This window comes from Sus scrofa, chromosome 9 (assembly GCF_054392235.1).
Source record: "Sus scrofa isolate SSC_HxYL_T2T_F1_AM1 chromosome 9, Sscrofa_HxYL_maternal_Yorkshire_Landrace_v2.0, whole genome shotgun sequence".
Classification (NCBI taxonomy): Eukaryota; Metazoa; Chordata; class Mammalia; order Artiodactyla; family Suidae; genus Sus; species Sus scrofa.
Window position 1 is genome coordinate 40,194,369 of NC_139391.1, and position 12,611 is coordinate 40,206,979.

At 41.7% G+C, this 12,611-nt stretch overlaps 1 protein-coding gene across 5 annotated transcripts in view; it reads left to right on the plus strand.

Annotated features, from left to right (window-relative positions):
* LOC102164325 (uncharacterized) overlaps window positions 1-12,611 on the plus strand; it is a 221,456-nt gene that overhangs the window by 77,162 nt on the left and 131,683 nt on the right. For 2 of the 5 annotated variants that reach the window (XR_002335632.2, XR_002335631.2), the window contains 3 exons: window positions 1,744-1,907; window positions 3,166-4,186; window positions 6,180-6,256. Coding sequence is in view for 1 of the 5 variants with exons in the window: in XM_084976053.1 (XP_084832179.1) it covers window positions 4,135-4,186; window positions 6,180-6,416 (289 nt within the window). In the remaining 4 variants the exon portion in view is untranslated. Of the gene's footprint in view, window positions 1-1,743; window positions 1,908-3,165; window positions 4,187-6,179; window positions 6,417-12,611 lie in introns of all 5 variants that reach the window. The other 3 variants (XR_014815262.1, XM_084976053.1, XR_014815263.1) reach the window with 3 other exon arrangements.

Genomic DNA, 12,611 nt, shown 5'->3' on the forward strand with positions numbered 1-12,611 from the left:
ATATAGTTGATTTATAGTTTTGTGTTACTTTCTGCTGTACAGCAAAGTGATTCATATATACATACATACATATTCTTTTAAAAAATATTCTTTTCCATTGTGGTTTATCAGAGGGTATTGAGGAAATTCCTTGTGCTATCCAGTAGGACCTTGTTTATCCAAAAAAAAAAAAAAAATTAAAGCCAAGAAGAAAAAAACTTTTACATTTAATAAATTTAGTGTTATCAAAACTTGCTCTTTTTTCCTAATTTCACTTACCTGAAATGTGGAAACCCCTCTCTTGGACCTCTACAAATCATATAAAACAGAAGTTCTTAACTGGATCCATGGGCCTACGACCTTGGGTAGGAAAAAGTTACAGCTTCATTTTTATTAACCTCTATCTGAAATGCAGCACTTCCTTCAATTGCGAGTGTGGGAACAAAGCAGCAGTACTAGTATGACCTGTGATTTTGTCATCAACAGAAATCACAAATATTTTCATATCACATAACAGTTGTGGTAGACATCTGGAAATGTCACTGATGCCCCAGAAACCATCACCTGCTGCAGGAAACACGGGATCTGTCTTCCTGGAAAACTCCCCTCCAACGTGATCACTGCTATGCGGCAGCTCTGTGCATGGGGTCAGCAGCCCCTGGATGGTGCATCGTTTACTCATGGGGTGGACCCACACATCCCAACCTCTCTTAATCATAATTGTTTGTGGATCAACACACAGAGGGAGTTGAATCAGTTTCATAGTTGGTTAAAATTTTGCAAGTCTGAATCACTCTGATGTGAGTTTTCCCCTCGCCTTTGGGAATGCAGCCTTCGGTGACACAGATGGGTTCAAACATGTCTGATGGCCCCGCTAACTGTTGAAATGTGGTATTTAAAGTAACTTCTTGTGATCGCTCACAGATTGCACAGTGACACAGTTCATGACAAGCTCTCTGAGGAGTAATAGTTCTCCTCGATCTTTTTTTCTTTTTTCTATTTGTACATTTTTTGCATTATGAAGTAAAGTCTTTCATGCACAGTATATTATGCACCTGTTGTTTTTGCACTATTATTCTGTGAAAAATGTCACACATTTAAAAAGATACCTTTGTGGGAAACGCTGACAATCTGAGAATTGAGAACAACTATTTTATTTATTTATTTATTTATTGTCTTTTTGCCATTTTCTTGGGCCACTCCTGCAGCATATAGAGGTTCCCAGGCTAGGGGTCTAATCAGAGCTGTAGCCACCAGCCTGTGCCAGAGCCACAGCAATGCTGGATCTGAGTCTCATCTGCAACCTACACCACAGCTCATGGCAACGCCGGATCCTTAACCCACTGAGCAAGGCCAGGGGTTGAACCCGCAACCTCATGGTTCCTAGTCAGTTTTGTTAACCACTGCGCCACTACGGGAACTCCTGAGAACAACTATTTCTAGATAGTCATGGAGAGTCACATGAAGCAATAGCTAAATTCCAGGGAGAACTGGATCCCTGAGCAACTGCTGTCATCCGCTGGTCCACACAAAATTAAAAGGATGTTACTAGTGCACACACTGGCTCATCATACAATCTGCCTTAATTTACTTACTTGTCTTAAAATTTAATGAATATTTTACGCTTAATTAATGTACAAAGGATTCCCTTCTCAGTAGATTTATCAAACAAATTAGTTAGGCACCACAAAGAAAATACTATATTTCAAAAATGTCAATGGGAGAAAAATATTTTATTTTAGCTTTATTGTTTTTTTTTTACAGATCCAGTTTATCTTGAGCAGGCAAAGAAAACGAAGGTCCGATGAAAACTATATACCTATTTTATTTACATTAATGAAGCAAGAAGACATAAAATCACAATGATTTCTTCTTTTTGGTGGATAAATGATCGAGAAAGGAATGTTGAAGTCAGGAAGACTGAAAGAGTATGTCATGTCTGCCCAGCTAGAAAACACATACACTCTTTTTCAGATTCTTTTCCCATATAGGTTATTACAGAGTATTGAGTAGATTTCCCTGTGCTATACAGTAGGTCCTTGTTACTTATCTATTTTATATGTAGTAGTGTGTATCTGTTAATCTGAAAAAGAGTGGATATATGTATAAGTATAATGGTTCACTTTGCTATACACCTGAAGCTAACACAACTTTGTAATTCAACTAAGCTCCAACAATATTTTTTAAAAAAATGATGCAACCCACTCTGGAAAAAAAAAAAAAGGAAAATGCATCCAAAGAAAATGAAAGGTTTTATGTGTAGGTGGATGAAGAAAGCTCAATTTGAAAAATGTAGGGTATTCCCATTGTGGCTCAGTGGTAATGAACCTGACTAGTATCCATGAAGATGTGGGTTTGATTCCTGGCCTCGCTCAGTGGGTTAAGGATCTGGCATTACTCTGAGCTGTGGTGTAGGTTGCAGACATGGCTCGGATCCTGTGTTGCTGTGGCTCTGGTGTAGGCTGGCAGCTGCAGCTCTGATTCGATCCCTAGCCTGGGAACTTCCATATGCTGCTGGTGTGGCCCTAAAACGACAAAAAAAAAAAAAAAAAAAAAAAGGTAGGATTGTTTAAAAAATGTGCTATTTTGTGAAAAACCTTTTCTAGAAGCATTCCTTAAGATGCTTACCAAGTGCCAAACAAAAGAAGCCTCAAGTAACTGGAGAAACATCCCTTGAAGCCACATATCCTGGGAATGAGGAATAGGCTGGATGTGGCTGTCTAGTCACACAAGGGTGTTTGCATGGAGAATTGTGGGAGTGTATTAAGGTGGGTTATGGAGGAATTGCCATTCCTCTCAGTAAGGAACTTGAGGAAACTACTGGCATCTTTCAATACAGCCACCTCCTTTTTTGTTCAGGATGACCCACTAAGGTCACGTAAGAAGAATTCTTATGTTGTGGGCACCTTGGAAACAACCAAGACCACTGATGTTTTGGAGATGGTGTAGTTTTGTGTGTTTTGTTTTTGTTTCAAACAACCCTGACTGTACAGGAAGTCAGACCCTTGCATGGGATCTCCTGTGAGGAGCGTTTGCTCATCTGATGTTACTTTAGTGGAAAAGGGAGCATTTCAGTGGTGTTTTCATTGGCTACTTTTAACACAGACATATTCTGGCTTTTCCAAAATCCTGAGAGATGTTTTATTGACAGCCATAAAAGTCAGTCTCTGAATTATATTTTTACAGGTTTTGTCAAGAAACCATAGCAGAAAGTGATGGGATTCTCTACCATGGAGAAGCTCACGGAATTCAAGAGGAAAGTTTCACTTGTTCAAAAGGAAAAAGAAAATTCATTCTGGGAACACCTTGAAAGAATGATTTTTGACTGTGGGCTGGTTGGCTTACCTGCCAGATGTTTTTAACCATGTGAATGAGATGACTCTTTCAGTTCAAGGCCCCAATATCATCGTTATGATGCTTCTGGAAACATTATGAGCTTTCTTGGCTGGCAGGGGGCTGACATCTTTGCAAACTTTCAAATGCAGGGAGGGAAGCGCTTTACCTCAAAGGAGTTGAGTTACAAAATGCTGTCAGTTTATTTGAAAAGAGTAATCTGGAACCACCTGGAAACACTTCAGAACTCTTGCAAAAGTTGTTTCTATCTTGATAGTAACAAAATTGAACCCTAGAAGGCATTCTTTTTCTTACAGATATAAACTGTATCAATGGTGTTGACCTAGCCAGAGATGAATTTGTTGATTGTAGGAACAAGAAACCACTGTAACTCATTTCACTAAAAAGCCTTGGAGAGTTTTTGTGGTTCCTGGGAGACACTTAATTTTTATGTTGTGAAGTTACTATCAAGTTTTAATTTCATTTTTAACACTATATCCTTGAGGAATGGATTTTCAACCTTGTTACCATTAAAAAAAAAAAAAAAAATCAGGAGTTCCCGTTGCAGTGCAGCGGAAAGGAATCTGACTAGGATCCATGAGGACGCAGGTTCGTTCAATCCTTGGCCTCGCTCAGTGGGTTAAGGATCCAGCGTTGCCATGAGCTGTGGTGTAGGTCGCAGACGCAGCTCAGATCTGGCTTTGCTGTGGCTGTGGTGTAGGCCAGCGGCAACAGCTCCGATTAGACCCCTGGCCTGGGGACCTCCATATGCCTCAGGTGCGGCCCTAAAAAAAAAAAATTTGAATTTTCAACAGGAAAAGTATGTTATCTCATCAAAGACCATTCTACCATTTTGTGTTCTTATTCATTCGAGGTAAGCAAAAAGTTTTCACATGCATGTGTCCTTAAAATTGAAAATTTAGCTCAACTTATTTCCCGTGTAATATTTTATTTTTAATGTCCTACAAAGAAGTAAATCTATTACTATATAATACATGTATTTTAAAAATGCATATTTTTTGGTATATTTAGGAGTTTTTTTTTTTTTTGGTAATTTTGTGATTTATTTTATGCACTGAAAAACCTTATGCTAAGATAAGTCTACAGGCTTCACCAGACTGCTCAGGGAATCCATGCTCTAAAAAAATAAATAAAGAAAGAATTCCTAATCAAAGAGGACATGACTAGCTTCTATGCTCTCAATTTGCTTAAATAGGGGAAGAGGGAGGTTTGATGCTTCTTCTAGTGGAGGCTGGAGAAAGGGAACCTCTGCCGACATAAAGCTGGGTCAGCCATAAGGTTCCTGTGCTTCCAGGAAAACCTACTGAAGGTGACAGCCGTGAGTGTTCAGCCCGATCGCACCCAGGACAAGGAGGAAGGGGAACGATAGCCCCATTAAGAAGGCACCCCATTAAGAAGGCACCCCTTCTTGGAGTTCTCATGGCGCAGTGGAACCGAATCCAACTAGGAACCATGAGATTGCAGGTTCGATCCCTGGCCTCGCTCAGTGGTTTAAGGATCCGGCATTACCGTGGGCTGTGGTGTAGGTCGCAGACGTGGCTCAGATGGTGTGTTGCTGTGGCTGTGATGTAGGCCAATGGATACAGCTCTGATTAGACCCCTAGCCTGGGAACCTCCATATGCTGAGGGTGCAGCCCTAGAAAGACCCACACACAAAAAGGCCCCCCTTCTTTTCTTCCCATAATAGCTGATTTTAGGAAACTGGCCACTTTTCATTTTTCTTTCTTTTCCCCCCTTTTTTTCCCTCACCAATAACTAGATGCTAAATTCAAAATATGACTGTGAGGAAACAGAGATGTATAACTCCTTTTTTTTTTTTTCTTTTTCTTTTTTGTTAGGGGCCTTACTAGAGGCATATGAAGGTTCCCAGGCTAGGGGTCAAATCAGAGCTGCAGCTGCTGGGCTACACCACAGCCACAACAACTTGGGATCTGAGTCACGTCTGCGACCTACACCACAGCTCCCGTCAACGCTGGATCCTTAACCCACTGAGGGAGGCCAGGGATCCAACCTGCATCCTCGTGGATGCTGGTCAGATTCCTTTCCGCTGAGCCAGGATGGGAACCCTGGACACTGGCCACTTTTCAATCCATCCCCGAGTACTGAAGTGAGGTGCATTACTGAGTTCTTCCTGTGTGTCCGCAGTGTGATGTAAGGCCACAGGGCAGAGAATCACATGGTTCCTTCCCCCGAGGGATTAGTTTATTTGCAGAGACAAAACTAGTGCATAAAACAATGGAGGAGAATTAAATGCAAAGCTAGATGTTGCCTTGAGGAAAACCCGCCTGTTGACTTTTTAAAAATCACAGTATCCCCAGAATCTAGAATATTGCTTGGCACACAGAGGGTGCCAGATAATCTCTTTTGAATGAAAAAATTGATGGCTGAATTTTAAAAATAACACCTCTTGGTATGAGGGTAACACATGTTCATTAGAGAAAACTTGAAAATATAGAGACTATAAAGAAGTAGAAAAAAAGAGCCAACGTTTTTGATATTTCTTTTTTCTAAATACCCATGTACCCCCCCCACACACACTTTTTTTAGCGAACAGAACTGGGACCTGAGTTTTATGGCTTGGATTTTTTTTTTCTCTTGAAATTATACCCTGAACATTTTTCTGTGCCATTAGATATTCTTCAGAACATTATTTTTAATGGCTTCATTGTAGAGTATTCCATAAATAAATCATGGTGTAGTCTAACTTATCAACCAGTTTCCTATTGTTGAGCATTACTGTTGGAAAGCTAATGCCCAGAGTTGCATTTGCCACTTGCCCTGTTCCAAAACTGTGCTGAGTTTTTAACCCTCTTCATTCACAATCTCATTTCATTTATTCTTCACAGTGATCCAAGGAGGAAGCGTTCATGACCCCCTTTTTACGGAGGGCATATCTGGAGATGGGGGCAGTGAAGAGCCAAAGGTATGTTGCTGGAAAGTGACAAAGCTGGGATTCAAGCCTAGGTCCCATTTAATGTCAAGGTTCGGGCACCCAGACATGCTCCAGACTGCTCTCGTGGCATGTGTGAGGAAGGTGCGTGCCTCCTTCGGCAATAAGGAAGTAGAGAAACACACATCAGAAGGTGAGCAGGTGTATGGTGGCTGAAGCCGAGACGTGAAGGTGCTTCTCCCAGATCCATTGCTGTGGAGATGCCATGATGGACCAGACCAAAGCAAAGCCCTTTCAAGGAGTCTGTTTCAAGAGAGGCATTTCCAAAGTGAGATGGGTGAGAAAAGTGTGTTCTGAGCTCATCTCTCCCCACTGGGGGCAGTGGAGTGGCAATCCCCGCTCCCTTTTAAAAGATTTATTGGAGTATAGTTGACTTATAATGTTGTGTTAGTTTCAGGTGTACAGCAAAGTGAATCCGCTATACATACACATAAATTCATTCCTTTATTTTGGCCGCACCTGTGGCATGTGGAAGTTCCCAAGCCTGGGATGGCCATGCCACAGCACGTGGCTGAGCTGCTGCAGTGAAAATGCCAGGTCCTTAACACACCAAGCCACAAGAGAACTCCCATATATCCATTCTTTTTCGGATTCTTTTCCCATATAGGTTATTACAGAATTTTAAAATTATAGTTTACTTTAATATACTTTGTTTTACAGCAAAGTGACCCAATCACACACAGTTCCCTGTGCTATACAGTAATATTGAGTGTAGTTCCCTGTGCCATACAGTGGGTCCTTGCAGTTTATCTATTTATACACAGCAGTGTGTTTACGTTAATCCCAGACTCCTAATTTATCCCTCTGCCCATGTTTGTAACCATAAGCTTGATATCGAAGTCTTTGTTTCTGTTCTGTAAATAAGTTCTTTTGTGTCATTTTTTATTGTATTCCACATATAAGTGATATCATATGATATTTGTCTTTCTCCTTTTGACTTACTTCAGTTAGTGTGATAATCTTTAGGTCCATCCATGTTGTTGCAATGGCATTTTTTGATGTTTTTTATGGCTGAGTAATATTACTATATATATGTATACACCACATCTTTATCCATTCATCTGTTGATGGACATTTGGCAAAACCCCTCTTTTATTTCCTCCTCATATTAAGAGTCATCTAACAAACAGCTGAAGGGAAAGGACATAGAAGCAGCAGAGGGTGGCTCTGTTCGCAAGCATCCCTGCACCTTCTGTGGTGTGAGCAGTATCGGAGAGGAGCTCAGAGGCCTGAAAGGGTGGAAGGCAGGGACCCCTACTCACCCACAGGGGAGAAGTGCAGGGTGACCAGAGGGGCAGGCTGTCTTGAATGGAGCACAGCCCTTCAGGCGGGGCAGTTGATGGACCAGGCGTAAGTGACCGAATATCCTGGTGTACCTGGGACGGAGGGCTCCCGCTGGATGCAGGACTTTCTCAAAATTAGAAAATCCCAGGCGAAAGAGGATGGTTGGTCTGCAAAGACCTAGGTTCCTTTCTGAGTCAGGGCTCATCCTGTGGGAAAGGTCCAAGCTTGTTTGTTTATTTACTTATCGGTTGATTGATTGATGGTCGTTTGCTCCTTCTGTGGTAAAACTAAGTGAAGAGATGAGCTGTGGGCATCGGGCACTGTGGCTCCTCCACGAAAAGAGCAGCTGGTGGACCTACAACACCACTTCTGCTATCGAAGTAAAGTCTGCCATCACAAGACTGAAGGAATTGAAGAGTCAGTAGAAACACCTCCATTGGAAACATTGCTAGCCTGTAACCAATGGGCTTATTTATTTATTTACTTATTTATTTTATTGTCCTTTTAGGGCCACACCTGAGGCATATGGAGGTTTCCAGGCTAGGGGTCGAATTGGAGCTGTAGCCGCTGGCCTATGCCACAGCCACAGCAACCCCAGATCTGAGCTTCGTCTGCAACCTATGCCACAGCTCATAGCAACACCGGATCCTTAACCCACTGAGCAAGACCAGGGATTGAACCTGTGTCCTCATAGATACTACTCAGATTCTTTTCTGCTGAGCCATGACAGGAACTCCCGAATGGGTTAATTTATGTAAAAAAATAAAAATAATAATCCACATATGGATTTTTTAGTACATGTAGGTGTCCAGTTCACTTGGGTAAACACCTAGGAGTGAGATTGGTAGGAGTGATATGATAGAGGTATGTTTTACTTCATGAGAGATCGCTAAACCGCTTTCCAAAGTACCTGTGCTTATTCTGGATCCCTGCCAGCAATGAACGAGAGTTCCAGTTGCTCTGTATCTTCATCAGCACTTGGAATTATCAATTAAAAAGATTACTTTAGGAGTTCCATCATGGCACAGTGGAAATGAATCCGACTAGGAACCATGAGGTTGTGGGTTTGATTCCTGGCCTCACTCAGTGGGTTAAGGATCCGGCGTTGCCGTGAGCTGTGGTGTAGGTTGCAGATGCGGCTCAGATCACGTGTTGCTGTGGCTGAGGCGTAGGCTGGTGGCTACGGCTCCGATTAGACCCCCAGACTGGGAACCTCCATATGCCATGGATGTGGCCCTCAAAAAGACAAAAAAAAAAAAAAAAGATTATTTTAGCCATTCCACTAGCCATGTAGTGGATCTCACTGTGGTTTTAATTTGTGTTTCCTTAGTGGCTAATGATGTTGAACATCTTTTCGTGTACTTGTTTCCATGAAGTGTCTGCTTAGTTCTTTTGCCCATTCAAAAAAAAAAAAATTGGATTGTTTGCTTTCTTATTGAGTTTTGAGGATCCTTTATATATTCTGTATCAAGTTCTTAATCAGATACATGATTTGTGAATATTTTCTCCCAGTCTGTAGCTTGTCTTTTCATTCTCATGATGGTGTCTTAGGAAGAGCCGAAGTTCTTAATTTTGGTGAAGTCTAAGTTATCAGTATGGTGTCAGAGTGTTTTATAGTTTTAGATATCACATCTGTGTCTGTGATCCATTTTGAGTTAAATTTTATATCGCGAGAAAGGGACAGAGGTATTTTTTTTTCTGCATATGTATATCTAGTTGTTCCAGTGTAGAAAAATGAACTGAGTTGCCTTTGTACCTTTGTTGAAAATAAATTGCCCAAATATATGTAGGTCAGTTTCTGAATGCTCTGTTCTCTTGATCTAGAAGCAGAGGTATGTGGGTAAATGTTTAAGAACTGGCTCTGAAGAGAAGGGAGGTGGGGAGTTCTGATTTTGTAGTGTTTGCTGATGGTTGTTTCTTAAATATTCTCACAGTAGACAATTTGAAGCAACTAATCTGACCTCAACCAACGTGTAAAACTCTCAAAAATTTAACGGGTGGCTCTCATGAGCTGCTTCCAGCTCACCACCAATATCTATCCTGTTCTCCAGTACCACACTGCCTTAATCACTATGGCTTTATAGTAAGTCTTGAAATCAGGTAATGCGATTTCTCAAATTTTGTTCTTCTTCAGAATTGCTTTGTCTAATCTAGTTCCTTTGTCTTTCTGTACAATTTTGGGAATCAGAGTATTGATTTCCACAAGAATTCCTGCAGAGCTTTTGATTGAAATATGTTGACTCTGTAGCTCGCTCTAGGGAAAATTGGTATCTTAACAACACCAAGCCGTCAAATCCATGAACAATATAGCTCTCTATTTATTTACATCTTTTTTTTTTTTTTATTTCTTTCATCAGTGTTTTTTAGTTTTCAGTACACTGATCTTGCACATATTGTGTTAGTCTTATACTTAAGTGTTACAGGTGTAATGACACTTTTGGGTGCTATTATAAATGGTACTTTTGTAAATTTCAATTCCTAATTATTCATTGGTAGTCAATGCAAATACAATTGCGAGACTTTAGGAGGTTCGCTTGTAAGGCTTTTTTTTTTTTTTTTTTTTTTTTTTTTGTAGATTCTTTAGAATTCTCTATTTAGATACCCCTGTTGTGTCTAAATAGAGTTTACACTTTCTTCCCAATCTGCATTCATTCATTCATTTTACTGGCTGGGATGTCCAGTGTGATGATGAAGAGAAATAGTGAGTGTAGGCATCCTTGCTTTGTTTCCCATCTTAGAGAAAAAGCATTCAGTCCTCACTGTTAAGTATGATATTAGCTGAAGCTTTTCTGCAATTGTCCTTTGTCAGGCTGAGAAAAAATTGCTTCTATTTCTAGTTGTCTGAGAGTTTTTATCATGAGTGGGTGTTGAATTTTTCAAATGCTTTTCTTGCATTTATTAAAATGATTGTGGTATTTTTTTTGTGTGTATTTGCATGTGAGTTGAATTGCAACCTTCCAAAATATATATTTAAAGTTCTAAATCCCAGTTCTTGCAAATGGGACCTTATTGGGAAATAGGGACATTGCAGGTGTAATCAAGTTAAAATGAGATCATATTAGATTAGGGTGGCTGGTGTCCTTATAAGGAGGGAGAGATTCGAAGACATGGGAGAGTCTGTTCTAAGACTCCAGTCCTGGCATCGCTCCCCTCTGCCTCCATCTTCACACGGTCCTTTCCCTTGTGCATCTGTCTCAAGTAGCCCTTTCTTTTTTCTGATAAGGACACCAGTCGTTGGATATATGGCTCAATGTAAATCCAGGATGATTTCATCTCCAGTCCCTTAATTGAATTACATCTGCAAATATCCTATTTCCAAATAAAAACACACTCATGGCTCCAGGGGTTAGGACTTGGACATATATTTGGGGGGATCACTATTCAATCCACTATATACACCAAAATAATGTGTACACCATCTATTTATTTATTTGCTTAAATCCGATCTTCCTTCAACCTGTATGACATTTCCATGAGGGTAGAGAGTTTTGTCTGTTATAATCACTTCGCCGCTCTCTCTTTGTACCCAGAATGGTGCCAGCCACATCATAGATGTACAGTGAATCTTTGTGGAATGAATGAGTGCATCTCACTTCCCCTTGTTTCAGCATCAGACAAGGCTGTGCACCTCTTTTAGGCCAAGATTTCTCTTGCTTGGTTTCGAAGACCTCCCTCCAATGCTTCTTTTTTTCTCCTTTGCCTTCCCTGAAGCTTCCGTCTCACTCTCCATTGTTAGAGTCCTTACTCTCCCCCTTAACTGCTATGGCCCTGACCTTTTCTAATGCTCTGCTTCTCCTCCCCAGCAAGCTCCCTCACCTCTGTGGCTGGTCACTTCCTAGGAACACAGGACTCTCATTTCTGTATCTTCACCCCAGCATTTCCTTCTGCATCATATTTCCACTTTCCCCTTTCATCTGACTTCTCTTTATAATGAATGTACCCAACACTCTGACTCATTGTCTTTCTTTCCCAAATCTGTCTTCCCACCTTCCAGGGTTCAGTACCACGAACTTCCTCGTCCCCAGAGCCAGAACCCTGGAGTCATCCTCACCTGTCCTGCATCCGCTCTCTTACCAGGCTCTATCAATTTGGCCTCTTAAATAATTCTTGGATCTGCTCACTCCTCCATACCTTCGATGCCGCAGTTCAGCCACCGTCATTCTCTCCTCATCTCTCTGCTTCTTCCCAAAGTGCAAAATGGCTCTGCACTTTTTCTATCATAAACCCCTCTAGCGAGTCCACATTGCCCACGGGCAAGACTGACCCTTACCCTCCCCAGACCATCCCCCAAGGCTGGCTCCTTGGCTTCTGTGACCCAGCCATATCGACCCTGCCATTCCCCCAGTTCACCGATTTCATGGGCTGGACCAGAGGGCCCTGGGAAGGAGCTGACTCCATCAGACAGCTTTCTGGGGTTTGCCTCCCCACCTGCCTGTTTCCTGGTCCCCTGGACCCTGGGAAGACTGTGCTGAAAATTGTTGGGATGGAAAACATTGCCCCCCAAAGCCTTAACATTTGGAGGTGGGGAAGCTGTCTCCAAGAGAGATTTTGGGTTCTGTCTTACTCTTAGGTAGTGGGAGCTTCTTGGAGAACTTCCATCCCATCTCTGCTTTTTGGCATTAATTGTTGGGATCGATGCTGCAGTAATTATATAATGTTTATTGCAGCCACCACATATCCAAGGCTTAAGTGTTGCTAAATGTCACTTTCATGCTCCCCAGTAATTATAACGGGTTCACTACCTTCTTTGTGAGGGAGGCAGATGCTTTTAGCCTGAAAAGCAGAAGAGGAATGCATTTTCTCTAACCTTACAAGAGCCCTCGTTTCCAGAGAGATACTGGATGGAGGGAGAGGAGCTCGACATAGGCGCTTCATCACAGACACTGTTGCCTGCGGGAGCTCCGCTGCTGTCTCCTGGGATCACCTAGGAAGTGGTTTAAAAGTGCAGGTTTCTCTCTCACTCTCTCTCTCTCTCTTGACCATGCCTGCAGCATGCAGAAATTTCTTGGGCCAGGGATTGAACCTGAGCCATAGCAGGGACAGC